The sequence below is a fragment of the Tigriopus californicus genome, chromosome 6 (assembly GCF_007210705.1).
Source record: "Tigriopus californicus strain San Diego chromosome 6, Tcal_SD_v2.1, whole genome shotgun sequence".
Taxonomy (NCBI): domain Eukaryota; kingdom Metazoa; phylum Arthropoda; class Copepoda; order Harpacticoida; family Harpacticidae; genus Tigriopus; species Tigriopus californicus.
The window spans coordinates 9,959,065-9,959,491 of record NC_081445.1 but is presented as its reverse complement, the minus strand read 5'-3'; the positions used below and the strand labels follow the sequence as shown (position 1 = coordinate 9,959,491).

The 427-nt window shown below is 41.9% G+C and overlaps 1 protein-coding gene across 1 annotated transcript in view; it reads right to left on the bottom strand.

Annotated features, from left to right (window-relative positions):
• The window catches only part of LOC131882496 (mediator of RNA polymerase II transcription subunit 1-like), an 11,126-nt gene extending 10,849 nt beyond the window's left edge, over positions 1 to 277 (bottom strand). The window contains exon 1 of the mRNA XM_059229651.1: positions 68 to 277. Coding sequence (XP_059085634.1) covers positions 68 to 136 — 69 coding nt within the window. The 5' untranslated portion in view covers positions 137 to 277. The remainder of the gene's footprint in view (positions 1 to 67) is intronic.
• Between the last annotated feature and the right edge of the window lie 150 nt (positions 278 to 427).

Below are 427 nucleotides of genomic sequence, written 5' to 3'. Positions count from 1 at the left end.
CCAGCCCTAGTTATCAGAAAAAAATTCAATCGATGCACAATATCTCTCTCTCTCTCCAATGTCTTACCACAAAGAGGCCTCGGTTATTGGCTGTGTCCAGGAGCTGGTCGGTCTTGTTCTGCGTGATCAATTGCATGAGTGGCAAGGCTTCGGACTCGTCGAAAAATGCAATGTTGGTCAGATGCTCAATCTCCCGGCATTTTTCCAAAGACAGAGCAATCGGACTCTTGAGTTTGAGGCTAAATTTCGCCGGTAGTGACACACTGTAGAGTAACGAAAGTAAATGTTAAGACTTTTCCATATTATTCCTATGATCTAAATTCAAGCATCAGGGTTGGCAAATGGCTTAATTCCATGTTTTAATGGGCGGGTGCGATGGTTTTTTTGTTGCATGGGTTAAATTGGGTTTTTAAATAAATGTAAAAGC